The sequence below is a fragment of the Kogia breviceps genome, chromosome 18 (genome assembly GCF_026419965.1).
Source record: "Kogia breviceps isolate mKogBre1 chromosome 18, mKogBre1 haplotype 1, whole genome shotgun sequence".
NCBI classification, from domain to species: domain Eukaryota; kingdom Metazoa; phylum Chordata; class Mammalia; order Artiodactyla; family Physeteridae; genus Kogia; species Kogia breviceps.
The window spans coordinates 10,164,062-10,191,479 of NC_081327.1; the positions used below are offsets into that span (position 1 = coordinate 10,164,062).

Below are 27,418 nucleotides of genomic sequence, written 5' to 3' on the forward strand. Positions count from 1 at the left end.
CTGTTTTAAAGTCAGCCACTTAGCAAACTTCATTCCTTATGCTGCCTTAATTCAACCTTTGCCACATAACATATCTGTAGGTTCCAGGGATTAAGATGTGGGCATCTTTGGGAGGCCATTATTCTGCGAACCACACCCACCACGTGTGAGACGGTGGGGCTGCAGAGTGAAAAAAAACACACGAGTCTCCTGCTCTTACGGGGCTGACATTCTGCTGGGGGAGACAGATGGCAAGTGTCCCGCAGTGTGGGGCGGCAATAAATGCTGTGTGAGCAGAAAAAGCCAGGCAGTGTTATACGGTGATGAGAGTGGGGTCATCAGGGAAGGTGTCTCAGAGGACTCACCTGTGCAGGGACTTGGGAGAGGTAAGGGAGGTTCTGGGGGAACCATTCCAGGCAGAGGAAAAGCAAGTGCAGAAGTCTTCAGGCAGGATAAGTGCAAGGAGTAGCGGGGTGTGGGGCGGGGTATCAGGAAAACCCAGGAGCCACCCTGACTCAGCACTGTCCCTTGCTTGGTCACGGGCAAATCCCATCCCTCCTGCACCCAGCTTTCCCATCTGGACAAAGTAAGGTTGGACCAGATGGACACCCCCCCAGATGAGTTTGTGTCCTTGAAACGTTGATGGCGGTGGGGTCGCTTTGGAGGAAATCTGGGTCAGCTCCACGGTAAATATGGACACAAGCCATACTGCTGGCTTTGGGGGAGGGAGCCTGCCCCTCCGCTGCCCCTCCCCCTCCCCCTCCCCCAAGGGCCTTGCTGAGCAGCCTGCAGTCCTGAGGCCCCCTGATTTCCATTTGTCTGCTTGGTTCCAGCCTCATGCTGGAGATTCCACAAACCATCATCTCTCATTCCATCCTCGACACCTTTCAGATCTGAGCTCTGAACAATAGCTCCTCAAGAAGGCCTTTCCTCACCCTCTATATCTAACCGTATTTGCCAGGTCTATCCTCATAATACTGTCTCTCTATCATCGTAACTTGGCTTGCTTATGATCAAATTTACCAGTCTTTACGATCTGTACTTTTTGTGTCTTAAAGATACTTTTCTCTGTCTCTGAGGTTACTAAGGGATTCTCCTTTATTTCCATCTAAATGCTCTAGAGTTTTGTGTTTCAGACTTAGATCTTTTTTTTTTTTTTTTTTTTTTTTTTTTTTTTTTTTTTTTTTTGCGGTATGCGGGCCTCTCACTGTTGTGGCCTCTCCCATTGCGGAGCACAGGCTGCAGACGCGCAGGCTCAGCGGCCATGGCTCACGGGCCCAGCCGCTCCGCAGCATGTGGGATCTTCCCGGACCAGGGCACAAACCCGTGTCTCCTGCATCGGCAGGCGGATTCTCAACCACTGCGCCACCAGGGAAGCCCAGACTTAGATCTTAAATCACTAGAAACTAATTTTTGTGTATGCTGTGAGGCAGAGAGCCTCATTAGTTTCTATGTTGCTGTAACACATCACCAAAATCATAGCCTTTAAACAACAACACAAATTTACTTTATAGTCCTGGAGGTCGGTAGTCCAAAATCAGTCTGAGTGGGCTAAAATCATGGTGCTGGCCAGGCTGTGTTCCTTCTGTCTTTTAAAATTATTTTAACGTTATTTTTTATTTTATTTATCTAGTTATTTAACTTTTTATTTTGCTGTGTTCCTTCTGGAAGCTCTACGGGAGAACCCATTTCCTTGCCTTTTTTAGCCTCTAGAAGCTGACTGCATTCCTTGACCTGTGGTCCCACATCACTCCAGTCTCTGCTTCATTGGCACATCTCCTCTGACTCCTCTGCTTCCCTCTTTCCCATGTAAGGACGCTTGTGATTACACTGGGCCCACTGGAATAATCAGGATAATCTCCCATCTTAGGAGCTGATCCTTCATCACATACGCAAAGTCCCTTCTGCTGTGTGGAAGCCAACACACTCACAGGTTCTGGGGATTAGGATGTGGACATCTTTTTTTTTTTTTTTTTTTTTTTTTTTTTTGCGCTACGCGGGCCTCTCACTGTTGTGGCCTCTCCCGTTGCGGAGCACAGGCTCCGGACGCGCAGGCTCAGCGGCCATGGCTCACGGGCCCATCCGCTCCGCGGCATGTGGGATCTTCCCGGACCGGGGCACGAACCCGCGTCCCCTGCATCGGCAGGCGGACTCTCAACCACTGCGCCACCAGGGAAGCCCCTAGGATGTGGACATCTTTAGGGGACCATTATTCTGCCTGCCACGGGGTCTCATTTAAGTTTCTTCCCTATCTCTCAGCTCATTCACAGATTAGCTATCCTTTCCCCACTCATCTACAGCAGGGGCTGGCAAACTACACAGGCAGAATCCAGCCCACCTACTGTTTTTGTAAATAAAGTTTTATCGGAACATGGCCACACTCGTCCACATATCACAATGCATGTGTCTGCGCTACAACAGCAGCGCCGGGTAGTTGTGGCAGACGCAGTATGGCCTGCAAAACCTAAACAGATCTACTGTCTGGCCCTTTACAGGAAAAGCTTGCCAACCTCTGATTTACAGGTGGGGACCGCCTCCTATTAGCACCTCGTAAGCACGGGTCTGTTCCTGAGCTCTCAGTGCCCTCCCACTAACCTATTCCCAAGCCAGCACCACCGGCCTATAACTACAGCTTTGTCATAATTCTTGGTATGAAGGGAGGCGAGGCTCCCCTACTTGTTGTTCAAAGTGGACTTGGCTTCTTTACTTTGTGTTTGCCACTACTTGGTTGGTGTCCACCTCCCTCGCTAGACCAGGTCTGTCTTGTTCCCTGCTGTGTTCCTAACACCCTGTGCCGGGCCTGGCACACGGTACCTGCTTAATTCATATCTGTAGAACGAAGAACAGTCCAGTGTTGGCTCAGTCATCCTTGTTTTATAGCCGGAGAAACAGGTTCCAAGAGGGGAACCATCTTTGCCTGAGAAGATGCTTGTGAAGGCCTTACTATACTCCCATTTGGGAATTCCCTGGCGGTCCAGTGGTTAGGACTTGGTGCTTTCACTCCTGAGGCCCTGGTTCGATCCCCGGTCAGGAAACCAAGATCCCGCAAGCCACAGCCAAATTTAAAAACCCGCAGCGTGGCCAAATTAAAAAACAAACAAGATAGATGTCTTATAGATAAGACATCTGAGTTCAGAGAAGTGACAAGCTTGTCCAAGGCCCTGCGGCTCTTTAGTGGGTCAGGGCTGGCTCCAAAGCTTGGCCTTAAAATGTTTTTTTACGCTGCTGGTATACACCCCTTGTTCTTGCTTTTATGATTTAGCTTATCTTGGGAATACTTCCATGTCAGTACATGTAGAGCTGACATTTTTCCCCTACAGCTGCATCTTCCATTCTCTGGCTGTACTGTAAATTCCTTAGCTGGTCCTCTATTGATGGTCACTCGGGTTGTTTCCCATCTTTGGCCGCTGCCATCGCACTGCAGGGAACATCCTTACTCTTATACCTTTTTTCACGTGCTTATCTATAGGATAAATTCCTAGAAGTGGAAGAGTTGACATGAGCACGCGTGCATTTAAAATTTTTTATACATACACTCAATGGCCAAAGTGGAGGCACTAATTTAAACTCACAACAATAAGGAGAGCCTGTCTCACCACACTCTTCAGCAGCACAGGATGCTAGCAGACGTTTGACCTTTGCCATATGAAGAGGTGCGAAAAACCAGAGCCAGGGCTTTCAAACCACAGCTCCAGGTCCATGGTTTGGGGCCCCGTGCTAACTGTGGGTGATATTTTCCCCTCCCAGAAACGGAGTTCCTCCTGCTAAAGTCTGAGCCCAGTGTGGGGGCCGCCCTCCCTTCCAGCTACCTGGAAGAGGCAAGTCCATCCAGCCTGGCTTAGAGATGCCGCCTCTTTATTGACCGGGGCTGGCAGCATAGGGAGCCAGTGAACCAAGGGGAGGGTTCACTCCCGCTCCCCCGGGCTCTCGGCCTGGTGGTGGCTGCGTTGGTGAAGGAGTCTCCGGCCAAACGCCTGGCCGCAGCTGGAGCAGCGCGGCCGGGTGGTGACCTGGCTGCCCGGCGCTGTCGGGGGGTCGTGACATAGGCGATGGGCGGCCAGTTTGGAGGGGAATGAAAAAGCCTTGGGGCAGTGCAGGCAAGGATAGGGACGGGCGTCGGTGGCATGGTGCGTATGGCGGTGGGCCGCCAGCTTGGAGGGGTAGCAGAAGGCCTTGGGGCAGTCGGGGCACGGGTAGGGGCGGGCGGGTGCGTGGGTCCAGAGGTGGGCTGCCAGCTTGGAGCGGTGGCCGAAGGCCTTTGGGCAGTGCGGGCACGGGTGTGGACGGGCGCCGCTGTGCGTGAGGCGGTGGGCTGCCAGCTTGGAGGGGTAGGAGAAGGCCTTGGGGCAGTCGGGGCACGGGTGGGGGCGGGCGCCGCCATGTGCCAACCGGTGCGTGGCCAGCTTGGACGGGTACGAGAAGGCCTTGTCACAGTCGGGGCAGCGGTGCGGGCGCTCGGGCGGGGGCCGCCGGCGGGGTCGGGAAGGCGCCCCTGCGGACGTGGCGGGCCCTGGAACCAACTGTCTGGGCTTCTGCGGCGAGCCCTGGTAGGGAGCTAGGGGACAGGAGGGTTGGTGGGCTCCAGGAAGCAGCCAACGCCCTGAGTCTACACCAGGCTCCCGCTCGACCTTGACATTCTAGTGTATCTGGACACCTCAAGGGTCATACTGAGATTCCCCAAATGGCATGTTCCTCCTTCTCACCCCTTGCCATGCATCATCCTACAGGGCTCCAAAGGGTTACCTGGCTGGAACCCCAGAGCTAAGGCTTCCCCAAAGCTACTAAAAGTGTCCGTTTCTAGTATCTTCCCAAAGTGATCACCCTGAAATCCCGCATGTCATCTCCCCTGGAAATGAGGATTCCCCAGAACTTGGCGTTCTTGAGGATCCGAAATGGTTATCACCCTGGGCCTTCAAAACTTCACCCTGAGATTCCCTCAACATATGATTCTCTTGGCCCCAGTTCCTGGAGAATGCGCCCCACTCACAGGTGGAGCCGTCCTCACCTTCTCCTTTGGTCACAGGCTCCTTGCCAGTGGGACTAGGATCCGTGCCCCAGGCCGCAGACTCAGCATCTCGCTCCAGCATCTTGCGGGCCCAGAAACCTAGAGGGAGGGCCTAGGGTGGGAGAGGGGGAGACGCCGGTGTTTATCAGACTGTTGGGGGAAGGGCTGAGAGCTCAGGGGTCAGTATGTTTAGGAGCAGGGTCTATTTAAGTCTGGGGTCCTATAAGGCGAGGGTGGGCGGAGCCTAAGGGCACAGTGGGCGGGGTTATGCAAACCCGACCCAGAAGCAGTCTATCTGGAACTTAGCCTCAGCGTTTGAGCCTTCGAGCGGAGTGGGCGAGGCATCTATAACTAACTCCCAGCCGCCCCAGAGCGCGGAGCAGGCGGGGCCTATGTCCAGAGTGGGCGGAACCGGCCGAGGAACCTAAGACGGGGATGGGTGGAGCTATACTAATAAGACCCAAAGTCGGTTGCTCAGCAACTCTCTCCCAGCGGAGGGGCCTACGAGCTCAGTGGGAGGGATTCACATCGAAGAGGTAGCTTTACCCGGCTCTCGGCTTAATCTCAGTCCATTGACGCCGCGTGAACTGCCTTCTTCTTGTCACTAAATTTCAACCCCTGCGTGGAGTTGGAGCCGTGGAGGGTAGAGGGGAGACCTGGAGGAAGACACAGAAAGAGCGTGGCTCGTGTGTTGCGATTCAGAGACCCCCTAATGGACTTCTCCCTCGAGGTCCCAAGCGTCCGAGCCTCCACGCACCCTTTGGGATCATGGTATTCGGGCACCAATGCACCCTCCCAAGGCTCAGGCGCCCATGCAGCCCCTCCGAAACCTATGCATCATGACCCTCCCTCGTTCCGGGGGTTCTGGCGATCAGCGCCCCCAATCTACTTCCCGAAGACCCTGGCGTCTGTGCCCGGACCGCTGCCCCCTCACCTGCGGGCGGCCCCTCCCTGGGGGCGGGGCTCCGGGACCCTCCCTCGGGGGCCGCGGCCACTGCGGCGCTGCCTTCGGACTCTGCACCGCCCGGCGCGCGCCCTGCGATAGGAGGGCAGGGGAGGGAGCACGCGCCAGCTGCTGGGCCCAGCCTCCTTTCCATTCCCTCCTCCTCCGCCGGGCCGGTGGGGGCGTTAGTTCGCATGCGCAGTCGCGGCCCGTGGCGGCTTCAGCGGGGGAGACGGGTGGAAGGACGGTGGGTGCGCAAGGCGAGCCAATTGGTGAGCGAGCGCAGAGCTACGAGCCGAGGGACTGGAGGAAAGTGTGCCGAGGCTTGCAGGGCCTACGGTGGCTGACTGGAGTCAAGCACGTGCAGGAGTTAACACGGGGAAGCCTAACTCAAGAGATATGTGAGACAACTTCCCTTTTGTATGTCCCCGTTCTTTTCGAGAATTCCGCTCGGAGCTTGAGTTCCGTCTCCCGAATCAGGTTCAAGAGCCCGCTGCCTATTCTACCCCTCAAGGCACTGGCAAGTAAAGGCTAGTTATTTCCTCGAGAGAGGAAGGGAGCGGGACGGGTTCAGAGCTAGCTGATGCCCAGTAAAAGTCACGTTATTTGCACAGCGCTCGGCGCTCTTCGCCGCTGGGTGATTCAGGATTCTCCGCCCCTCCCACCCCAATGCTACGGCCCTGGGGCCGAGAGGGCGGCGGTCTTCAGGTGCCCGGGCCGCCTTGTTCCCCGCTGGAGCTCCTGGTGCCAGGCCCGGGGTGGCTTGCTTGGCTCCCTTCCCCCGGGAAGTGACGGTGCACCTTCCCGCCTCGTACAGGAATGACCGTGAAGTGCCCATAAACCACCCCCGCTTGGGTGGGTTTTCAGTCTGATAATCCACAAGGTCTGGCGAACCCTGGGAGCCGTGGGAGTTATACGGAAGGATTATTTGGGCTCATTTCCCCACTCACTCTTCCCAGATGATTTTGAAGCTATACGCCAGACCTCATATTCCATAAAAATCTTTTTATTACACTTGGTTTGTTTCAGTCAGTACTTAAACAAGATCCACAAGTTGAATTTGTTTGCTTTGACTCTTCAGTTTCTTCACTGACATTTTAAAAGGTTCACTGGTTGCTGCGTGGAAAATGGATTACAGGGAGGTAGAGTGGAAGACAGAAGCCAGTGAGGCAGCTGTCATATATTTATTATATTAGTAATTATTTAAAATTACTATGATAATTATATTATTATATGATATTGATAATTATATTATAATTATATTATTAATTACAGCATCTGATATATATGTCAGAAACTGTCTTGAGTGTTTTATATATGTTCATTCATGTAATGCTGACAGCAGTTTTTCAAGAGGAGGCGCTACTATCATCTCCGTTGCACAGAGATAAAAATGAGGCACTAAGACTTATCCAAGGTCACTCAGCCAGGAAATAGCAGGGCCAGGATTTGAACACTTGCAGCCTGACCCTGGAATCCATGTAATTTGCATCTATGCTTTGCTGCCTCTTTGACTGGGGCAGAGGGCGTGATGAGGGAAAAGTGGTCTGGTTGGAGAGGTTAATTCATTAGGGCTTAGTAATGAATTGGGAGGAAGTAGCAAGAGGAGGAAGGAGTCACAGATGACGATGAAATAGTGATAGCCACCTCCCTGAGAGCACAACACTTGAGAAATTGTTCTGTGCCCGGTGCTCTCCCAAACTCTTTGCATGTGTGAATTCATTGGACCTTTTCTTTTTTTAATTGACGTACAGTTGCTGACAATACTATATAAATGACATGTGTAAAATCTAGTGACTCACAATTTATAAAGGTTATACTCCTGTATAGTTATTATAAAATGTTGGCTGTGTTCCCCTGTTGTACAAAATATATCCTTGTAGCTTATTTTATACCTAATAGTTTGTATCTCTTAATCTCTTACCCCTATCTTGTCCTCCCTCCCCACACTAGGCCCACTAGTTTGTTCTCTATATCTGTGAGTCTGCTTCTTTTTTGTTATATTCACTTGTTTGTTGTATTTTTCAGATTCCACATATAAGTGATATCATACAGTATTTGTCTTTCTTTGTCTGACTTAGTTCACTTAGCATAATGCCCTCCAAGTCCATCCATGTTGCTGCAAATGGCAAAATTTCATTCCTTTTTTATGGCCGAGTAGTATTCCATTGTATATATATACCACCTCTTCTTTACCTATTCATGTGATGGACACTTAGGTTGCTTCCATATCTTGGCAATTGTAAATAATGCTGCTATGAACATTGGGGTGTGTGTATCTTTTTTTTTTCTTTCTTTCTTTTTTGGCTGTGCAGCATGTGGAATCTTAGTTCCCCGACCAGGGATTGAACCCGTGTCCCCTTCAGTAGAAGCTCAGAGTCTTAACCACCGGACCTCCAGGGAAGTCCCCACATGTATCTTTTCTTAGATCTTCACAGTGAGGGAGGAACTATTTTCAACCACAATTTACAGATGAGAAAAGAGAAGCCCAGAAGAGTTCAGTTTTGAGCCTGAGGTCACACATTTGGGAAGGGTGATGCCAGTTTCTAACTCTTAGGTTGTCTCTCAGCTGACCCTACAAAATCCCCAGAGGGTGTGCATGCCTTCAAGGGACAAGTGAGCGTCTACCAATCCTGCAGAAACAATTAGGAATGGGCCCCAGGGTGGAGAGGTCTTATTTGGGGGACCCTCACAGTAAAGTGTGCCTCAGAATCCCTGTTTTCCTGGCTTATCTCTCCCCTGAGCTCCTAGCAATCCCTGCACCTCTCCTTGTTTTAGCCTTGATGTCTGCACCTCTTTCCCCCACCAACTAGACTCACCTCTGGGTCTCCAGTTTCGCTCATCTTGAGCCAGACATTCAGGAGACCTCAATGTGAGGAATAACTGAGCCAAGTTCTCTCCTTGAGTCTGAGCTTTTCTTTCTGCCTGTTTCTCCCCTCTCTTGGTGTTTCCCTGTTGTGAGAGATTCTCTCCTTCTTCCTGTACATTTCTCCCCTCTCTAATGCTCCCTGCCCCCCACATCTCTTCCCACCTCCACGATCTTCTAGAGTCTTCGAGTGTATCTAAGTGACCATATTTCTTTGACAGACACCCCATTTCAATTCTGTATCTCCCAATGTATCTCTGAAAGTCTCTCCAGATCTCTCTCTCTCTCTCTCTCTTTCTTATCACTGAGTCTCAGCATCTTCCTTGTCTCTGGGTGGCTCCCTGAGTCTCTCCCCTGATAAAGCCCACCAGGAATATACTAGAAGTCTGGCAAAGTTGGGTTTTATTGTATTGCTGTAGCTAAGGGTAGAGGACTGCAGAGGGGGTACTGGCTGTCTCCCCAAACACAGGGAGAGTTACAGTCTTCCCTTGGTATCCACAGAGGGTTAGTTCCGGGACCCCCATGGATACCAAAATTGGCAAATGCGCAAGTCCCTTATATCAAATGGTGTGGTACAGTTGGCCTTCTGTATCTGTGACAAAGTGACTTAAATCCTCCAGACAAGAGTGAGATGCCCTATTCTCACTACTGATATGATTCCAAAGAGCAAGCTTTCAGACAGCCCATGACTAGACATTGTCTCAACTCGAGGTCCTTGGTGTAAATGAACAAAAGCCATTTTTAGAGGTTCACATTCCAAGAGAAGCCAAATGATCTCCAACCTGATTTTACAAGACATCATGGAAAATTTTTTTTTAATGATTTCTTCCTGGGAAGACATCAACATTCCTGATAAAATACTTAAGTGATTTTAAAATAAAGTTTAATGGGATAATCTGTTGTTCTGGGACCAGGCACTCAACCAACAGCCCCTCAGGACACTAATGACATTGAACCAAACGTTTTTTTCTTTCTAACAATGAAAGTCCAACCACCTGCTTTTCCTATAAAATGGCCCTGGGGCTATGAGTGTATTGGGGTCTCTTGTTGGGTTTCTACTTCTCCAGGGAGAGACGTCTGTGCTTCTCCCAGTGTGTCTCCCTCGCCCTTTGAGTGTCTCCCTGTTCTTTGTTTCTCTAGTTTTTTAAAAAATTAATTTTTATTTTATATTGGAGTATAGTTGATTTACAATGTGGTATTAGTTTCAGGTGCACAGCAAAGGGATTCAGTTATACATATGTGCACATCCATTCTTTTTCAGATTCTTCTCCCATATAGGTTTTTACAAAATATTGAGTAGAGTTCCCTGTTCTATGCAGTAGGACCTTGTTGTTTATCTATTTGCTATATAGTAGTGTGGGTATGTTAATCCCAAACTCCTAATTTATCCCACCCCACCCCCACCTTTCCCCTTTGGTAACCATAAATTTGTTTTTGAAGTCTGTAAGTCTGTTTCTGTTTTGTAAATAAGTTCATCTGTATCATTTTTTAACAGTCCACATATAAGTGATGTCATATGATATTTGTCTTTCTCTGTCTGACTTCCTTCGCTTAGTATGATAATCTCTAGGTCCATCCATGTTGCTGCAAATGGCATTATTTCATTCTTTTTTTTATGGCTGAGTAATATTCCATTGTGTATATATATATCACATCTTCTTTATCCGTTCCTCCATCGATGAACATTTAGATTGCATCCATGTCCTGGCTACTGTAAATAGTGCTGCTATGAACATTGGGGTGCATGTATCTTTTCAAATTATAGTTTTGTTCAGATATATGCCCAGGAGTAGGATTGCTGGATCATATGGTAGCTCTGTTTTTAGTTTTTTAAGGAACCTCCAAGCTGTTCTCCATAGTGACTGTACCAGTTTACATTCCCACCAGCCTTTAGGAGGGTTCCCTTTTCTCCACACTCTCTCCAGCATTGTTTGTAGACTTTTGGATGATGGCCATTCTGACTGGTGTGAGGTGATTGTTCTTTGTTCCTCTGGGTCTTCCTGTCTTCTCCGTCTCTAAAGTCTCCCCATCAGTCCCCAGCCTAGTTCCGCCCCGCCCCGCCCTCGGCCCCAGGCACTCGTGGCCCCTTTAAGACGGGCCCCGCCCCTGCCCCCGCCCCGCCCCGCCCCTCCGGGGTTCAGCCTTGGGTGCGTTCGGCTTCCGCTGGCACCGTTCAGTCTTCAGCCTCGGGCGCGATGGCGGGGTCTGCATTGAGGGTCGCTGGGCGGCAGCTCAGTCAATACAGCGGGTCTGGAGCCCCCATCCTCCTACGGCAGGTTCGCAGTGGCTGGACCGGGGAGCGAGATTACTGGATCCTGGGTGGCTGCAGGGGCGGAACTCCTGGGTCCTTTAAGTACGGATAGATACCCGGGCCTGACGCCTGGATCTTTGCGGAAAGGGGTGTAGGGCTAGACTCTTGCGTCCTTTAAAGGGGAGTGATCTGGGTCCCACATCTGGGACCCCGATCTGGGCTTCGGGCTGGACTCTTGCTTCCATTACAGACGAGGATGACGGGGACCCAGGTTTGGGGATGGATGAAAGTTGGGACTCATTGGTTCCGATGGAGTAAGGTAGTGGGGTCCCAGACTCCTGACTCCGGGTAGGGGGATTCCTGTAATGGCTGCTAACTTGAAGGTGCTGTCACGTGGAACCTCTTAGACTCAGCATCCCGAACTGATAGAATTAAACAAATACCGCTTTCTTTGAAACCTTCAGCCTTTAAGAACCAGTCACCTCAAGATCTCAACATCATGATCTTAGTTTCAACACAATTGTTCCTAGTCCTCTTTTCATTGCTTTTGGTGCTGCCTGTTGTTGAAGCAGTAGAAGCCGGAGATGCAATCGCTCTCGTTCTCAGTATTGCAGGCATTTGTGCTTGTTTGGGGGTATATGCACGAAGGAGAAATGGACAGATTTGACTTTTTTTTTTTTTTTTTTTTTTTTTTTTTTTTTGCGGTACGCGGGCCTCTCACTGTTGTGGCCTCTCCCGTTGCGGAGCACAGGCTTCGGACGCACAGGCTCAGTGGCCATGGCTCACGGGCCCAGCCGCTCCGTGGCATGTGGGATCTTCCCAGAGCGGGGCACCAACCTGTGTCCCCTGCATCGGCAGGCAGACTCTCAACCACTGTGCCACCAGGGAAGCCCCAGATGTGACTTTGAAGGACCTCTTGAATCAAACCTTGCCCTGAAAACCTTTGTGCTGTTGAGTTTCAGCACTGAGTTTTGGTGTCTGAAAGTTCCCAAGAAACAGTAAATAGGGTGGTTTCATAGTCTTGGTTTCCCTATAAATAGGAACAAACTGATATAATACATTAAATGGAAAAGAAAACGTTTTCTTCGCAACAAATAATGTACTGAAAAATGCCGTCTGTAATTTGCATTTGCTAGTTAGAAAGAAGGTCAAAGAAGTGAGAAGGCTGAACTTTGCAAAAATAATATTTCATAGTTTAAGAATTCTCAATAGGAAGAAGAAAAACTCTTGCCCAGAATCCTAGGAAATTGCCAATGTTTAGTTATAATCACTGCCTTCTGCATCACTGAGGAGTCTTTTCTCCATATTTTTAATGGATTTTTGTTTTGTTATCTTCCAAGTTAATACTGTACCTCAATATTAAATACAGTTGGTCAAAAATTAAAACTTATCTCTTTGTGGGGGAAAAAGTTTAGAAAATGTTTTCGATGTATCTAACGTTGAAATGGAGAAAAGATTTAATGTAAAAAAATACTTTATAGGGCTTCCCTGGTGGCTCAGTGGTTGAGAGTCCGCCTGCCGATGCAGGGGACACAGGTTCGTGCCCCGGTCCGGGAGGATCCCACGTGCCGCGGAGCGGCTGGGCCCGTGAGCCATGGCCGCTGAGCCTGCGCGTCCGGAGCCTGTGCTCCGCAACGGGAGAGGCCACAACAGTGAGAGGCCCGCCTACCGCAAAAAAAACAAAAACAAACTTTATATTGACATTGAAATGGAGAAGAGATTTAATGTTTAACAAAAACAAAAAAAAATTTATATTAACGGGTAACATCTCCATGGTGAGAAGGACTATACTAAATATAAACCCATTAAGTAAAAAAAAAGGTGGGGGCAGGGGCTTCTGCTTCTGGATCTTAGGAAGAGAATCGAGTTGAGGCCTGGACTCCTGGTTCCACAATAAGGGGGGGTCTGAATCTGTGCTCTCACCTGTCCCCTCCTCCTTTCCAGATGTTTGAGCCCAAGAGCTGCACCTACACTTACCTCCTGGGTGACAGAGAGTCCCGAGAGGCCATTCTGATCGACCCGGTTCTGGAGACAGCGCATCGGGATGCCCAGTTGGTCAAGGAGCTGGGGCTACGGCTGCTGTATGCTGGTCCGTTTGGGGGCTGGGCTCCTGGGCCTGAGGGGGTGGGAATATAGAGTGGAGTGGGAAGCTAGAACCGGGACTCCCGGGTCTGAGGGAGGAGGGGGCTGGGGGCTGGGAATCCTGCGTCCTCTCTCTGCCCTCCTGGACCTGGCTCTCCTCTCTCTCCCAGTGAATACCCACTGCCACGCGGACCACATTACCGGCTCCGGGCTGCTCCGGTCCCTACTCCCCGGCTGCCAGTCTGTCATCTCCCGCCTTAGTGGGGCCCAGGCTGACGTGCACATTGAGGATGGAGACCCCATCCACTTCGGGCGCTTCGTGAGTTGGATGCTGGGTCCCCACGAGGGTGGTGGCCTGGAGTTTTTGGACTAAAGGGAAGAGGGGCTTGGGGGCCTGGACTCCTGAGTCCTGGGGTAGGAGGGGCCCCAGGCCTGGGTTCCTGATCCCTGAGTTTCTGTCTCAGGGAGAAGGGTGCCATAAACCCAGGTGAAAAACTGAGCCAAGAGGCTCTGGGCAGGTGTGTCTCTGGCCCATCCCCTTGAGTCAACAACATCCATGGCGTTTCCTATAACCTTGGGGCAACTCCTTTGGCCTGGAGTCTCATAAACTTTGACTGGGACCTGGAATTACAAGGTCACGACTGAGGGAGAGACCCAGCCCTGTCTTCCCAGAGCCACTGTTGGAGGAAGGCACATGCAGTTGCCCAGAGCCGGGACTAGGGTGAGGCAAGAGGGGAATCCAGGGAGCAACATTTAAGGAGGCGCTCATTCTCAGGGCGGTGCAAAGGCAGGGCTGGCACCTTCGAGTGGACGCCTCCTTAAATGTTGCTCCCTATAGCAGCCTATAGGGAGCCTCACCCTAACCCCAGCCTATAGGGAGCCTCACCCTAACCCCAGCCCTGCTATTGCCTCACACAGGAATGGTCTGAAGGTTTCTACCTCCTCTCCTTTCTTTGCCCCGAGCAGAATCAGCAGATTTCTGACCAGAATTTCAACCCAGGGCAATACGATGGGTGAGGAGGGTGCTAGGGTTGCCCTCAGAGGGAGAGGAAACAGCTGGCATGACTTTTTCCTGATCAAAGTTGCTAAAGACTTAGAGAGTTTGGCTGGCTTTGGGGACAGAATGTCACTTGGACTTGGCCTCCAAGTTAGAGGGTTTTGCTAAACGAGGCCAGTTAAACTGAGTCAGATTGTTTTGTGGAAATAAAGGCTGTGTGTGGGATCAGAGGGTTTAGCTCCACTGGTTACAGCCTCTTTATTTCAAGCCTTTTTCTGGAAGCAGGTAAAAAAGAAAATGCATTGTACATTTAGGTGCACTGTACATAATAAGCAGGTGCTAACAAGCATTTCTTGGGTTGAGGAGCCTTAGAGGTGTTAGAAATGGTTGGAGTTTTGTGTCAAGAAGAGCCCTTTGTTAAACTGGATGAGTGATATTTTCAATGAATCATTATGGAAGGGCTTAGCTGTGGAAGATTTAGCTTTAGTGCTTGGTTTATTTATTTATTTATTTTATTTTATTTTAAAATTTATTTATTTATTTTTGGCTGCACTGGGTCGTTGGGTCTTCGTTGCTGCGCGTGGGCTTTCTTTTGTTGCCTCGAACGGAGGCTTCTCTTGTTGCAGAGCACAGGCTCTAGGTGCGTGGGCTTCAGTAGTTGCAGCACGTGGGCTCAGTAGTTGTGGCTCGTGGGCTCTAGAGCGCAGGCTCAGTAGTTGTGGCGCACGGGCTTAGTTGCTCTGCAGCATGTGGGATCTTCCCGGACCAGGGCTTGAACCCGTGTCCCCTGCATTGGCAGGTGGATTCTTAACTACTGCGCCACCAGAGAAGTCCCTGCTTGTTTTTTTTAAAACAGCTTTATCGGTATAATTCACAAACCATCCAGCTCACCCATTTTAAGTGTACTTACTATTCAGTAACTTAGTATATTCAGAGTTGTACATCCATCATCACAATTCATTTTAGAATATTTTCATCACTCCAGAAAGATACCCCACACCCCCTAGCTGTCACTCCAGTGTGTCCCTCTTTCACTGTACTAACCACTAACCTACTTTCTGTCTCTATAGATTTGCCTATTCTGTACATTGCCTAGAAATTTGGTATCATACTCTACGTGGTCTTTGTGACTGGCTTTTGCCACTGGCCATAATGTTTTCAGAGTTCACCCATGTTGTAACATGTATCAGTGATTCCTTTCTTTTTATTGCTGAATAATATTCCATTGCATGGATATATCACATTTTATTTATTCATTCATCAGTCGATGGACATTTGAATTGCTTCCACTTTTGGCTATTACGAATTATGCCACTGTGAATATTCATGTGCAAGTTTTTGTGTGGATGTATGTTTTCATCTCTCTTGGGTATATACTTAGGATGTAATTACTGGATCATATTATAACTCTGTTTAACAATTTGAGGAACTGACAAACTGCTATCAAAAACTGTTATGCAGGGGCTTCCCTGGTGGCGCAGTGGTTGAGAGTCCGCCTGCCAATGTAGGGGACGCGGGTTCGTGCCCTGGCCCAGGAGGATCCCACATGCCGCGGAGCGGCTGGGCCCGTGAGCCGTGGCCGCTGAGCCTGCGTGTCCGGAGCCTGCGCTCCGCAACGGGAGAGGCCACAACAGTGGGAGGCCCACGTACCGGAAAAGAAAAAAAAAAAACAAAACCTGTTATCCAAAGTGGCTCTACCACCTCATGTTCCCATAACCAGCTGTGTGAGGGGTCCAGTCCCTCTGCATCCTTGTTACTACTTGTAATTATCTGTCTTTATGATTGTTCAGCGTTTTGTTTGGTTTTCATCTGAGTTCTTTATAAACCTTTGGAGATGGGCACTTTTTTTCCCCTCTCATTGTCCTCCTCCCACTTAAAAAATTTGAACTGTAACATGCATATTATACAGTAAAAGGGGCACATATTGCACATCTACAGCTTGGCAAATTTTAACATATGTCTATACTTGAGTATCCACCGCCCAGATCCAGATCCAGAACATGCCCATCGCCGCAGAAGTCTTCCTTGTCCCTCTTCCTGGCCCTTGACAGCCCCACCAAGGGACCGTTCTTCTGACTTATTTAATCATCGATTAGTTCTGCCTGTTCTGGACCTTATAAACAGGAACCGGTGTGTACTCTTATGTCTGCTTCTTTCACTCTACCTACTATTGTATATAATTGTAGTTCTTTCCTTTTTTGCTGTATAGCAGTGGTTGGCCAACTTTTTCTGTAAAGGACCAGATGGTAAATATTTTCAGTTTTGCAGGCCATATGGTCCCTGTTGTGACTACTTAATTTTCCTATTGGTGTGAAAGCAGCTACAGACAATGCATGCATGAATAAGCCTGGCTGGGCTCCAGTCAAACTTTATTTATGGCCACTGAAAATTTAATTTCAATAATTTTCATGTGACATGAAATGTCATTCTTATAAAAGCAGATGGCAGGCCAAATTTGGTGCACTGACCATAGTTTGCCAACCCCTGACAAAGAGCATTTCACTGTGTGAATTGATGACAATTTATATCCATTCTCCTTTTGATGGTTGATTCTAGTTTGGGGCTATTATGAATAATGCTACTCTGAAGATTCTTGTACAAATCTCTTGGTGGACATTACCCTCAATTCCAGGGAGTGAGCTTGCTGAGTCTTAGAACTGACACATATTTAACTTTAGCAGAAGCTGCCAAACAGCTTTTTTTTTTTTTTAATATATAAATTTATTTACTTTATTTATTTATTTTTGGCTGTGTTGGGTCTTCGTTGATGGGCGCAGGCTTTCTCTAGTTGCGGCGAGCAGGGGCTACTCTCCAATGCGGTGCATGGGCTTCTCATTGCAGTGGCTTCTCTTGTGGCAGAGCATGGGCTCTAGGCACGCGGGCTTCAGTAGTTGTGGCACGTGGGCTCAGTAGTTGTGGCGCGCGGGCTCTAGAGCGCAGGCTCAGTAGTTGTGGCTCACGGGCTTAGTTGCTACGTGGCATGTGGGATCTTCCTGGACCAGGGCTCGAACCCATGTCCCCTGCATTGGCAGGCAGATTCTTAACCACTGTGCCACCAAGGAAGCCCCAAACAGCTTTTTGAACTGGTTGTCCATTTTATAGTCACAGTGGGCCAAATTTGTATGGTTTCACTGTAGAATGGATTTACTGTTTTAATAAGCAATGATTGAGATTTGAACATTCTAGCTCCCATGAGGGTTGGCGGATTCCAAAAGTTAGTGTTGCCTGTTAAATATAGCGATAGAGAGGGGGTGCTGCTCAAGATATTAATCGCAGGTCCCCAGCATTCCTTAACCCTCTTAAAAATTATGGAAGGCCCTAAAAAGCTTTTGTTTACCTGGGTTCTATCAAACAACATTTACTGTATTAGTTACATGTCAATTATATCTCAATTTTAAAAAGAAATGGGAAGTTCTATGGTGATCCAGTGGTTAGGAGTCTGTGCTTTCACTGTGGAGGGCCTGGATTCAATCCCTGGCCAGGGAACTAAGATCCCACAAGCTGCGCAGTGAGGCTAAAAAAAAAAAGAAATAAAAAATAAGTATTTAGATATGCAAAATGTATTTACTGTATCAGAAGTTGAAACTGAGACTTTTTTTAAAACACAAGAATACACAAACACACATTCCATCAGCTGTCAGAGCGATGACATCATCACAAGTCATGGAGCTTCTGGGAAAACTGCACTGAACTCTCAGGGGAGAATGAGAGTGAGAAAGGGCAAAAGACGTCTTCACACTATTATGAAAATAATTTTGAACTTGCAGACCCTCAGGGTTCCCTCGACTACACCACTTGGAGAACCATTCTTTTTACAAAATCTTTGTCACATCTGACGACATAGACAATAATTCTTAAGTAGTTCTGAAATCCAGCCCATGTTCAAATTTCTCCAAGTGCTTAGGAATCATTTTTACAGCTGTTTATATGAACCAGGACCCGATCGAGGTTCACACATGGCATTTGGCTATTAGGTCTATTTAGTCTTTTTTTATTTTTATTTTTTGCGGAACGCGGGCCTCTCACTGCTGTGGCCTCTCCCGTTGCGGAGCACAGGCTCCGGACGCGCAGGCTCAGCGGGCATGGCTCACGGGCCCAGCCGCTCCGCGGCACGTGGGATCTTCCCGGACCGGGGCACGAACCCGCGTCCCCTGCATCGGCAGGTGGACTCTCAACCACTGCGCCACCAGGGAAGCCCTATTTAGTCTCTTTTAATCTAGAACGGTTTCATACCCTTTCTGCCCCATGACATTGACTTTTGAAGCTCCCAGCTTGTTGTCTTGCAGAATATCCCACTTTCTGGATGTGTCTGGTTGTTTCCTCCTGGTGTTATTTAACTTGTTCTTTGAAAACTTCTCTTTGCTGTTAACTGAAGTAGATTGCAGATATTTCTCTATTGATGATAATAATAATAAATAACTTAATCATAGTTAACAAATACTGAGTGTTTTGTTTCTCACTTAGCATTGTGAGAAAGTGCATTTTCTCAGCATGTATCTCACAAAATTTTCAGAATCAAATATCACTTCCTGGCAGCAGGGAGAGGTGGGACCTGTGACTAGTGTTGGGGTGTGTGCCACATTTATGGAGGACACCCACTACATAATTCAAGTCGATTATTCATCCTTGGGAATGTAGTCTGTCTACTGTAGAGGCTTTTTTTTTTAAATTAGAAGCTGCAAATATACTTTTTAAAAAAAAATTTATTTATTTATGGCTGTGTTGGGTCTTCATTGCAGTGGCAGACTTCTCATTGCGGTGGCTTCTCTTGTTGCAGAGCACGGCCACTAGGCCCATGTGCTTCAGTAGTTGTGGCACACGGGCTTAGTTTTTCCATGGCATTTGGGATCTTCTGGGACCAGGGCTTGAACCCCTGTCCCCTGCACTGGCAGGTGGATTCTCAACCACTGGGCCACCAGGGAAGTCCCGCAAATATACATTTTTGAAAAATCTTCCAAATGTTAAGGGTAAACAACAAATTCAGACTTTTAGTTAACTATTGAGCAGTCCAAACAAAACATTGCTATGGCTGAACCTGGTTCTTGAGCCTCCACTGTGTCTTTTCTGACAAATAGATCTCATTAAACCTCCCTAACCACATAGTGAGATCAGACACATTTTTCCCATTTTACAGAGAAGGGAGTGCAGAGAGGGAAAGTGACTTGCCCAAAAGTTATACTGAGAAAGTGGCTGAGCAAGGAATTGAACCCAGGAGACCTGGTGATTCCACTAGATGAGTGTTTTTAGAATTTTAAAACATTATTACTTTTATAATATAGCAATTATTGTGTTGGGCTTTTTTTTTTTTTCCTTTTGGCCGCATCACACAGCTCATGGGATCTTAGTTCCCTGACCAGGGATCGAACCTGGGCCTATGGCAGTGAGAGCTTGGAGTCCTAACCACTGGACCTCCAGGGAATTCCCTGGGCATTTTTAAAATGCTTTACGTACATGAAATAATTTAATCTTTATAATAGCCCTATGAAGTGGGGACAATTATTATGCCCATTTTACAAATGAGCAGAGAAGCCCAGAGAGGTGAAGTAACTTGCCCAAGGTCACACAGCTAGTAATAGCAGAACCAAAATTAGAACCCATGTCACCTGGCTCCAGAGACTGCTCCTAACCACTAATCCATGTGCCCTCACCAAGAGAGAAATATATTACATCTGGATTCAGCACTGAAACCTCAGCTTCATGAAATACCACTTACCCTTCCTATGTACCAGGCACACTGAGATTTCCCACTTTATCCCACTCCTCCCCACTCCACTCTTTATATCTAGCCCACTTTTTTTTGCTCATGGTTACATCTGTGAGAGTCATCCATATTGTTGCATATAGTTATAGTTTGTTCATTCTCATCCTGTGCCTCAGTTTCCTCATCTGTAGAATGGGGACAGGAGCGGTACTTACCTCATAAGGATGTGTGTGGCCTGAATGAGTTCAGTCATGTAAAGTGCTTAGAAGAGAACCTGGTACAGGAAAAAGGGTAATCAATGCGAGGCTTCTAAAGAGTAGGTAGATCGGACTGATGGGAGAAGAGGAAATTGCAGGGGCAAAGAGGTGTGGAGAAGTGTGCTATCTTCTGGAAATGACTCTGGGGTTCAGAGTAGCTGGGGAAAGGAGGATGTTATAGGACATGGGGCTGGAAAAGTGAGCAGGCACCAGAGCAGGGGCTGAGGAGCTGGAACTCTGCCCTGGGGGCAGTGGAAGCTGGGGAAGGGTTTTGAGCAGAGAGGGACAAAACTGGATCTGGGTGATAGAAAACCCCCCTCAGGGTCATGTAGGAGGTGGATTAGAGGCTCTTAGGCCAGGGAGGAGGCTGTCAGTTGGCCCAAGCAGGAGAGGCCTGAGATGGGCAGGATTATGGAGGTTGATAGAGGATAAATTCTAGATATTCCAGAGAAGGGAAGGATAAACAAGGAGGCTGATCATCAGCAAAGCCACTTGAGACACAGACTCAGTCACTAAGGGCCTAGGGGATCTTGATCTATGTGGCAAGCTGGATTGTGTTCAACTGATATTAAAATTTTGTTCAATTTATACACATAAGACAATTATATATACCATATGCCATTGACCCTTGAACAACCTAGGAAGTTAGGGGCACTGACGCTCCGCACATTCAAAAATTGGGGTATATCTTCCAGTTGGTCCTTCTATCTGCGGTTCCCCTGCATCCACAGATTCACCAAACCAGATCGTGTAGTACTGTAATATTTACTACTGAAAAAAATCCGTCTATATGTGGACTTGCACAGTTCAAACCCGTGTTACTCAAAGGTCAACTGTATGTACTCTAACTACTGGTTGTTTACAGCTGACGTCCTTCTGATTGGCCAATACCCATGCCATAACTATGGTTAAATATTTTGAACATTACTCCTGAATATCCATCCCCCTTTTTAGTTCAAAAGACTCCCATGCTTTTTGTTTAAAAAAAAAAATTCAGAGAGTATGGAAACATACAAAATAAAAAGTGAAAGATCATCCCTCTACTACCAAAAGGTAATGTTAATTTTGGGGGCCAGGGGATGTGATTTTTCCCACAAGATTTTGCAAGATTTGTGATTTTGCTTTGCACTTGTTTTGCATTGGCCATATATTTCTTTTTAAAAATAAATAAATAAATTTATTTATTTATTTATTTTTGGCTGCCTTGGGTCTTCGTTGCTGCCTGTTGATTTTCTCTAGTTGTGGCAAGCGGAGGCTACTCTTTGTTGTGGTGCGGGAGCTTCTCATTGCGGTGGCTTCTCGTTGTGGAGCACAGGCTCTAGGCGCACGGGCTTCAGTAGTGGTGGCACGTGGGCTCAGTAGTTGTGGCTGGCGGGCTCTAGAGCACAGGCTCAGTAGTTGTGGCGCATGGGCTTAGTTGCTCCGCGGCATGTGGGATCTTCCCGGACCAGGGCTTGAACCCGTGTCCCCTGCATTGGCAGGCGGATTCTTAACCACTGTGCCACCAGAGAAGCCCTGCCCATATATTTCTATTGTAGATGAACTGGGAAGGTATTTGGCAGAAAGTAATGGAAAAACCCATACAGTGGCTTAAATAAATAGTTTATTTTTCTCCTATAACAGGAAATTTGGAAGAAGGTAGTTATTCTCTTCAATTTAGCAGCACCATCATTTGTGGGATTCTCTTGGCTTTTTTTCTTCATGGTTGCAAGATGGCTGCTGCAGCTCCAGCCATCACACCTTGTGTTCAGAGCCAGATGAAGTGGAAAGGGCAGGTGCCAGTCCCTTTTATCAGGAAGGGAATAGCTTTCCCAGAAATCCTCAGGAGACTTATCGAGATCTCATTGGCCAGAGAACTGTGCCAGAGGCCACCCAGGCTGTCATGGAGGCTGGGAAAGTGCTTGGCGGGGCACACGGATGCCCCAGACCAAATTGGAGATCTGTGAGTGGGGAAGGTTAGAATGGATATTGGGTGTGGAAACAGAATCTGCGCATGGTGTCCTTCAACAATTAGCAGATGACTGACCTGGGCGAAGATGCTAATTGGTGGGAGGGGCCTCTATTGAGAGAGGAGGAGTGATATGTGAGTGGGAACTAATCTTTTAAGTGATTGTTAGATCATTGGGATAAAAATGTTTTCTGACAATTGCTTCCCTGAACTGAGTGTGGGAATTTAGATAATCGGGGTTCCCTGGATGCTGTTTTTGTGTTCATGTGTCAGGGGTTCTTAACCGCAGAGTCTTTTTTCTTTTTAATATATAGATTTATTTATTATTTATTTGTTTATGGCTGCACTGGGTCTTTGTTGCTGCTGCACGGGGCTTTCTCTAGTTGCGGCCAGCGGGGGCTGCTCTTCCGTTGTGGAGCACAGGCTCTAGGCGTGGGCTTCAGTAGTTGTGACTCGCGGGCTCCAGAGCACAGGCTCAGTAGTTGTGGTGGCTCCGTGGCATGTGGGAATCTTTCTGGACCAGGGCTCGAACCCGTGTCCCCTGCATTGGCAGGCGGATTCTTAACCTCTGCGCCACCATGGAAACCCAACCACAGAGTCTTAGAAGTGGCTTGAGGAGTCAGAAAGTATGTGCATTTGCGATGTTGCTAGATGCTGCTAAGCTGCCCTCTAAAATGGCTATACTGAGTTGCACTCACATCCCAGGGGATGAAAGGGTTTGCCTCAAGCACCCTAAGCAACTCTGACACCTGCCAATCTGTTAGGTGAAAAATGGGGGTTTCAGGTATCTCCTTCCCTTCCTTTCTTTTAAGGAAGATCAAACATCTTATGAGATGTTTTTTGACTACTTGTTCCCTCTACCATGAATTGCCTGTTTTTTTTCTTTTGCCCATTTTTCTTTGGGGGTTCTTATTGATGCTTAGGGGCTTTTCATATATTATGACTATTCACACTTTTTAATACTTTCTTATACATGCTGCTAATGTTGTCTCTGAGTTTTTTTGTCTTGTCACTCTGATTTTTGTCTTTTTCTGTAATGAAGTTAAACTATGTGGTCACATCTGTTCCTGTTTTTCCTTATGGCCTCTGAATTTCCTATCATGCTTAGAAAAACCTTTTCTACCTCAAGATTTTATATATATAAATATATATGTATTTATAAATATATATATTCATCTATATTTCCTTCTAGAATTTTTTGGGTTTTCTATGTTTAGATCTTCGTTTATCCTGAATTTTGTGTTTTATTTTTGATTATAAAATGACGTGTTTTAAAAATACATAAATAAATAAAATGATATGTTTACTGTAAAAAACAAAGATAATATAGGAAAAGCCTAAAGAAAAAAAATATTTTGAGTTAATGAGTAAATTTTTTTTAAGAGATAACATTGTGTAAGTTGCTTTGTGACCTGTTTTTTGCACTTGCTGGATAGTAAATATCTTTTCCTGCCATTAAATGTTTCTGTACAGCATCGCTGAATTTTATTTCAATGACAATTTTATTTTATTTTTATTTTTTAATTTTTTTGCGGTACACGGGCCTCTCACTGTTGTGGCCTCTCCCGCTGCGGAGCGCAGGCTCCGGACGCGCAGGCTCAGCGACCATGGCTCACGGGCCCAGCCGCTCCGCGGCATGTGGGATCTTCCCGGACCGGGGCACGAATCCATGTCCTCTGCATCGGCAGGCGGACTCTCAACCACTGTGCCACCAGGGAAGCCCTCAATGACAATTTTAAATGACTGTTTAGTATTCCATATTTATATTAGTGTGCTTATCTTTTTCTTACTGATTTATAAGATCTGATTTGTGTTACAAATATATTTTGCCACCCTGTTGATTCCCTTCAAATTTTGTTTATGATGTTGTTGCCATTCAGAAACATCAAATTTATTTAAATTCAAACCATTGATCTTTCCCTTAATGACTTGTGACTTTTGGGATGGATGTTCTCTAACCAGAGATCATATATTTATTTGTATTTTTGTTGTTGTCACTGTTTTATGATTTTATTTTCTTGCTTTAAGTTTTTAATTTTGGGGGAGTTTACTCTGGAGTGAGGTTTAAGTCCAGGATCTAACTTCAGTGTTTTTTTTTATCAGAAAGAGGTTATCTAGATGTGACCCTGGGATGGGATGGGGTGGGGGGCTTCTGAGGCCAGTTTCACCATGAGAGTAAAGCCACAGCCTTATTGGTGACTCTGTACTCTCCTTCTCTGCCAGGCCTTGGAGACCCGGGCCAGCCCGGGCCACACCCCAGGCTGTGTCACCTTCGTCTTGGATGACCACAGCATGGCCTTCACTGGAGATGCCCTGCTTATCCGAGGGTGTGGGCGGACAGACTTCCAGCAAGGTCACAGGCCCCTTTCCCCAGCCCGAGATCTTCGTATGGTTATGTGGGTGCCAGGGTTTTAAGTGTCAGTTGCAAGAATGAATGAATGAATGTTAGACTTTTAGGGGGTCAGGATTAGATTCAAGGAGTTTAGTGCTGGAGGAGAGGAGAGTTGGGTTCAGAGGTTAGTGGTTGGGGGACAGTTAGAGTCAAGAGTGTGTGTTAGGTATCTATTGCTGTAAAGCAAATCACCCCAGAACTTAGTGGCTTAAAACAATGATTAACATCATCTCACACGGGTTTTGAGAGTTAGGACTCTGGGAGAAGCTTAACTGGATGGTTCTTGCTCAGGGTCTTGCGTGAGGTTGCAAGCAAGCTGCTGGCCGGGGCTGACTGAAGGCTTGACTGGGGCTAGAGGATCCACTTCCAAGGTGGCTCACTGACATGGCCAGTGAGCTCTTGCTGGTTGTTGGCAGGAGGCCTCAGTTCCTCACAATGCAGACTTCTCCATAGGGCTGCTTGAGTGTCTTCATGACATGGCAGCTAGATTCTCCCAGAGGGAACAATCAGAGAGACAGACAGACAGAAGACCTAATTTTTTTTTTTTTTAATGAGCTTGTCTCAGAAGTTAAACTCTGTTATTTTTGCCATATCCTATTTATTAGATTCAAGTCACTTAGTCCAGACCACTAAGTCAAGGCAAGGGGAATTATGTGTCACATTTTCAAGAGAAGAGTTTCAAAGAGTTCATGGGCATATTTTTAACCTCCCATAAGGGGTTTAGCTGGTGTGGGGAGGGGTGTGGAGTTTGATTCAGGGGTTAAGTTGCTGGAGGAAGTTAGATTTGGCAATTTAGCTGCTAGAAGGTTGCTAGATTCAGTGGTTTAATTGCTAGGAAGTCGTGTTACATTTGGGGTTTAGCTTCTGGGGGCAATTAGATTAAGGGGTTTCGCTGCGGGAAGGGTGTTTACATTCATAATATCAGGGTATGAGATTTGAGTATGTGTGTGAATGTGAGGTGGACACTAGATTGGGAGGATTTAGCTGCCTTGCAGGAGGTGGGCAAGGCTGGACGAGAGAAAAGAGACAGAGCCATAGCAAGCTGAGCTGGCCATGGGTAACCAGATCCCCAGGCTGTCTCTTTCTTCCTCTTTCCTTATCTCTCCATCTTGGTCTCTATCTTTTTCTCTCTGAGGCTCCTAGTCTCCCATTTATCCATCCCCAACACAGTCATGAGATCGAAAGATTTAGGCTGAAAGGAAAGGTGACAGAACATTCCAGAGAGGTTTGTCCCTGTCACAACTTAGGACTCAGAGCTTCTTGTCAGAACCATTGCTCTATCCTCTTTGGCCTCATGTCTTCAGTTTCTTACCTTCCCATCCACTTTCCCTGCCCAGAATCCTTTCTTGGCATCCCCAGAGTGAGGGCATTTGGTACTTCAGGGTCATATCCCAACCTTGTTTACAGTCATGCTGAATTCTCACCATTTCCCAATTCTTTGCATATGCTGTTCCACCTGCCTAGAATGCCCTTCCCTCTCTTTCTCTACCCAGTCAAAGGGCTACTGGCAGAAAATGAGGGAGATGGTTTAGCTACAGTGATTTTTATCCTCTCATCCTTTTCCTGAAGGGAAGGGATTTGGGAGCTTCTCTCATCCTGTTGCTCCACTGACCTCTGAGTTTTCCCTCACCAGGCTGTGCTAAGACTTTGTACCACTCAGTTCATGAAAAGATCTTCACACTTCCAGGAGACTGTCTGATCTACCCTGCTCATGATTACCACGGTGAGGGCTTCCTGGAGGAGGTGTGGGATTTACATAACTTACTATTTGAGAGGGAGCGCCAAACCACTGTGGCTTGCAGACTACAATTCCCAGGAACTCCTCTGGCCAAAAAGATCAAGTGCTTAGGTGTACTGAGTGTGGATGTAGAAACTACGATGCCTAGAATCCGGAAGGCATAAGCTTTCCTGGGACTTCCTTATAGAACTTAGGGAACTGTGAGAAACTACATTTCCCATAGTGCCCATTGAGGAGGGAAAGCAATCTGTTAGCCCTGGGCCAGAAAGGCACCCTGAGGCCTCCTGGGAAATGTAGTTCTGGGAGGCCCAAGGCACTGGACGGCTCAACATTCCTCCCCCTCTCTTGGCCACTAGGACTCACAGTATCCACTGTGGAGGAGGAGCGGACTCTAAACCCTCGGCTCACCCTCAGCTGTGAGGAATTTGTCAAGGTCATGAGCAAACTGAACTTGCCCAAACCTCAGCAGATAGGTGAGCAGTTGGGGGGGAGGAGGGTGCTGGGGTCTGGATTCCTGGGTCTGAGGGAGAAGGTGCTGGGAATCTGGACTCCTGGGTCTGAGGGATGGAGGGGCCTCAGGGCCAGAACTCTAGTTTCCCAAAGAAGGACCATTAGGATTTCTGGGTCCCCAGTGGGGCATAGAGAGAGCGGGGCCCTTGGTTTCACCCTTAGCTTCTTCCTTTCAGACTTTGCTGTTCCAGCTAACATGCGCTGTGGGATCCAGACCCCCCCTTCCTGACTCTCAGGTGCTCATATCCAGTTAATAATGCACTAGGTGGCGTGAGGGGAGCGGTGCCATTACCAGAGCCTCTCTTATCTTCCCCTCCCTTACCAGCCTCTCAAGATTCTTAAATAAAAAAAATATTTTTTTTTTCCTCTGAATCTGACTTCTGTTTTCTGGGGGACCCAATGGGTTTCTGGGCTGAGATGCCTGTGGTTAGTTCTGGTCCCTGGATAGGCCAGGGAGAGAGGCAGCATAAAGGTCCTGGGAGCCTTGAAGGAGATTTTCTAACTCATAAGATAGAAGCAAACAGATATCTGGGGCAGAGTTCCTCAGCTCCTTGGACTAGAACAGTCTTGAGTTTAAACCACTTGCCCCATGAGACTCAGCATAAGGTACTTCACTTCTCCAAGCCTCAGTTTCCTCATTTGTAAAATGGGAATAATAATAATAATAATAGGGTGTTGTGATGATCCAATTAGTCCATAGGTATGAAGTACTTGGTACACTGCCTGCACAGCAGACTTCCTATCAGTGT

General features: G+C 47.6%; 3 protein-coding genes across 9 annotated transcripts; 2 read left to right on the plus strand and 1 right to left on the minus strand.

Moving 5' to 3' along the window:
* Window positions 1-3,817: 3,817 nt before the first annotated feature.
* On the minus strand, window positions 3,818-6,097 carry ZNF575 (zinc finger protein 575). Of its 3 annotated transcripts, XM_067019467.1 has the most exons (5): window positions 5,919-6,097; window positions 5,531-5,640; window positions 4,985-5,096; window positions 4,236-4,534; window positions 3,818-4,151 (listed from the first exon to the last, which is right to left on the minus strand). In XM_067019467.1, exons 3-5 carry the CDS (start codon window positions 5,064-5,066, stop codon window positions 3,885-3,887), a joined length of 648 nt encoding a protein of 215 aa, XP_066875568.1. In that variant the 5' UTR covers window positions 5,067-5,096; window positions 5,531-5,640; window positions 5,919-6,097; the 3' UTR covers window positions 3,818-3,884. The 3 variants fall into 3 exon arrangements, with proteins under 3 accessions (XP_066875568.1, XP_066875567.1, XP_066875569.1); XM_067019466.1 differs by having other exon boundaries at window positions 3,818-4,534; window positions 5,919-6,027; XM_067019468.1 differs by lacking the exon at window positions 5,919-6,097 and having other exon boundaries at window positions 3,818-4,149; window positions 4,234-4,534; window positions 5,531-5,618.
* Window positions 6,098-6,109: 12 nt separating this feature from the next.
* Window positions 6,110-27,032, plus strand: ETHE1 (ETHE1 persulfide dioxygenase). Of its 5 annotated transcripts, none has more exons than XM_067019464.1 (7): window positions 6,110-6,199; window positions 12,989-13,133; window positions 13,297-13,445; window positions 24,253-24,382; window positions 26,055-26,144; window positions 26,516-26,632; window positions 26,846-27,032. In XM_067019464.1, the coding sequence occupies exons 1-7, from the start codon at window positions 6,122-6,124 to the stop codon at window positions 26,896-26,898; spliced, it is 762 nt and encodes a 253-aa protein (XP_066875565.1). In that variant the 5' UTR covers window positions 6,110-6,121; the 3' UTR covers window positions 26,899-27,032. The 5 variants fall into 5 exon arrangements, with proteins under 5 accessions (XP_066875565.1, XP_066875566.1, XP_058900554.1 ...); XM_067019465.1 differs by having other exon boundaries at window positions 6,123-6,328; XM_059044571.2 differs by having other exon boundaries at window positions 6,134-6,447.
* Window positions 11,544-11,711, plus strand: LOC131744754 (small integral membrane protein 30-like). Its single transcript, XM_059044585.2, has one exon. The coding sequence runs from the start codon at window positions 11,544-11,546 to the stop codon at window positions 11,709-11,711; it is 168 nt and encodes a 55-aa protein (XP_058900568.1).
* Window positions 27,033-27,418: the final 386 nt, after the last annotated feature.